Source organism: Loxodonta africana, chromosome 7 (genome assembly GCF_030014295.1).
Source record: "Loxodonta africana isolate mLoxAfr1 chromosome 7, mLoxAfr1.hap2, whole genome shotgun sequence".
NCBI lineage: Eukaryota > Metazoa > Chordata > Mammalia > Proboscidea > Elephantidae > Loxodonta > Loxodonta africana.
The window spans coordinates 95,839,858-95,842,076 of NC_087348.1; the positions used below are offsets into that span (position 1 = coordinate 95,839,858).

Here is a 2,219-nt window from a genome sequence, read left to right on the forward strand (position 1 = left end):
CTTTGGAGATGTTATCAGGAGGGACATGTTATCAGAATGACATCATTTTTGGTAAAGTAGAAGGTCAGTTAAAAAAAGAGGAATACTCTCAATGACATGGATTGACACAGTGGCTGCAACAATGGGTTCAAAAGTGGCAACAGTTGTGAGGATAGCATAAGACCAGGCAGTGTTTTGTTCTATTGTACCTAGGGTTGCTTTGAGTTGGAACTGACTCCATGGGGTAAAAAAACAACAACAAATGATTATTATTCTCTTCCAAGATTGTTGGTCAAAGGAACAGATCAGCGTGAAAGTGTAAGCATTGTAACTTGTGGAGCTACTGGTTCAAGTTGGGGGAGACCCTTTGCATAATCTAGAATCCACATACATAATACACCTGGGAATTGTGCTTTGTAGTTTACAAGATATTGTCATTGGCTTTATCTTATTTGAGACTCACAACAACTCTTAGCTTCATGAGGATATGGATCCAGTTGAATTGTATGATTTATGTAACCTCGCACCTCAGTCTGGAGCACTGACTACAAGTGGGAGAGAGGTAGCCCTGGGCTGGAATCCCAATTCCAGTGTGACCTTGGGCAAGATACTTTAGCACCCTGTGCCTCAGATTCCTCATTGGTAAAACAGGAATATTAAGAGTATATTCATCATAGGATTGTGGTGAAGATTAAATGACATAGCTCATGAAAGAGTAGGTGCTCAATAAATGCTAGCCACACAAACAAATACAACTATTCAATTGCAGGATTCTCCTTCTGGCTCCTATGCCAGTGCTCTTTGCCCCACACAGAGCTGTTTCATTTTGCAACGCATCTTCCTGATTCATTTCTAAGGTTTGGGGCTCCAGGTTGAAGAAGTGAGCTGTGCATTAGGAGGACATCCTAAGCAGGCAGCAAAGAGGCAGGGTGGTCACAGGTGGCCTGATAGAATTATTTACTGCCCTGGGGTCAAGTGTACCAGTTGCCAAAGGAAAAACCTTCCCTCTAATTGGCCCTGCAAGCTGATGAAAGAGGAGCCAGGGTCTTGCTGAGATAGCCATGCAGTGCTGACGTGACAAGCAGAAAGCTGGCAGGTCTGTCCCTGGGCAGACAGATCGCCTGACACAGACATTGGGGCCCAAGCCCTGGGATTGGCCTAAACCGGGGCTATGTTGACCCGCCACTGGGCCTTGGCATCCCGTCAAACTGCTGTTAGATCCAGAGCCTAGAAATAGTGCTGGGGAAGGCTGCCAGACAGAGCATGTCAGAGGAAGGAACTATGCAGGTGCTAACCAAGCGCTACCCCAAGAACTGCCTACTGACTGTCATGGACAGGTACTCGGCCACAGTGCGCAACATGGAGCAGGTGGTGATGATGCCCAGCCTTCTGCAGGATGTGCAGCTCAGTGGGCATGGGGGCCAGATCCAGGATGGTGCCCCTGATCTCTACAGATGTTTCACCATGCTCAAGGCCATCCATGTGGATGTGGACCACGGGCTGCTGCCCCGAGAGGACTGGCAGGCCAGGGTGTCAGGCAGTGAAGATGATGAGGCTGAGAACGAAGCTACCGAGACAGAGCAGGCCAAGGAAGAGGGGGTCTCCAGGGAGCTGGACCTGGAAGCCCAGTTTCACCTGCACTTCTCCAGCCTGCATCACATCCTCACCCACCTTACCCTGAAAGCCGAGGAGGTGACAAGGAAATACCAGGAGATAACGGGACAGGCCATGTAGGCGTTGAACTCTGGGGAAGGTAATGGTGGCCTAACTAGTGGGTATCAGAGTCCACCAAGGGGAACTTCTGGGGGAGAAGAGGTAGAGGTGGAAGAGGGAGAGCCCGGCTGTTACAGAGCCACCCTCACTTCAGGGTATTGGGACCATGATCTGGGAGGGCCCAAGACCAGGCCTGCCTTACTATCCTTCTCATCCAGAGTTGGTCAGTCATGGAAATGAACTCTTATGGAGATAGAGGGAAAGTGGCCTTTGAGCGCATACCTTATGCACACGTGTTTGCACATGTGTGTATTCATTTGTAAGTAGGTGAATCTTTGTAGATGTGTGAATTGAATAAGTGTATTCTGTGGACTTATTTAAGAATCTGTTTTAAGCTTTGGACTGCTCCCCAGGATCCAAGTACATATACACATAATTGTATGTATAATTTCGGGGGATATGCCTTCCACTAAGGCCTATCCATGGATAAGAACCCCGATGTCATATATTATTAATAACAGCCACTA

General features: G+C 48.0%; 1 protein-coding gene across 1 annotated transcript; it reads left to right on the forward strand.

Annotated features, from left to right (window-relative positions):
• The first annotated feature begins 546 nt into the window (after nt 1–546).
• Nucleotides 547–2,219, forward strand: THRSP (thyroid hormone responsive). The gene has a single exon (XM_023558550.2). The coding sequence runs from the start codon at nt 1,243–1,245 to the stop codon at nt 1,711–1,713; it is 471 nt and encodes a 156-aa protein (XP_023414318.1). The 5' UTR covers nt 547–1,242; the 3' UTR covers nt 1,714–2,219.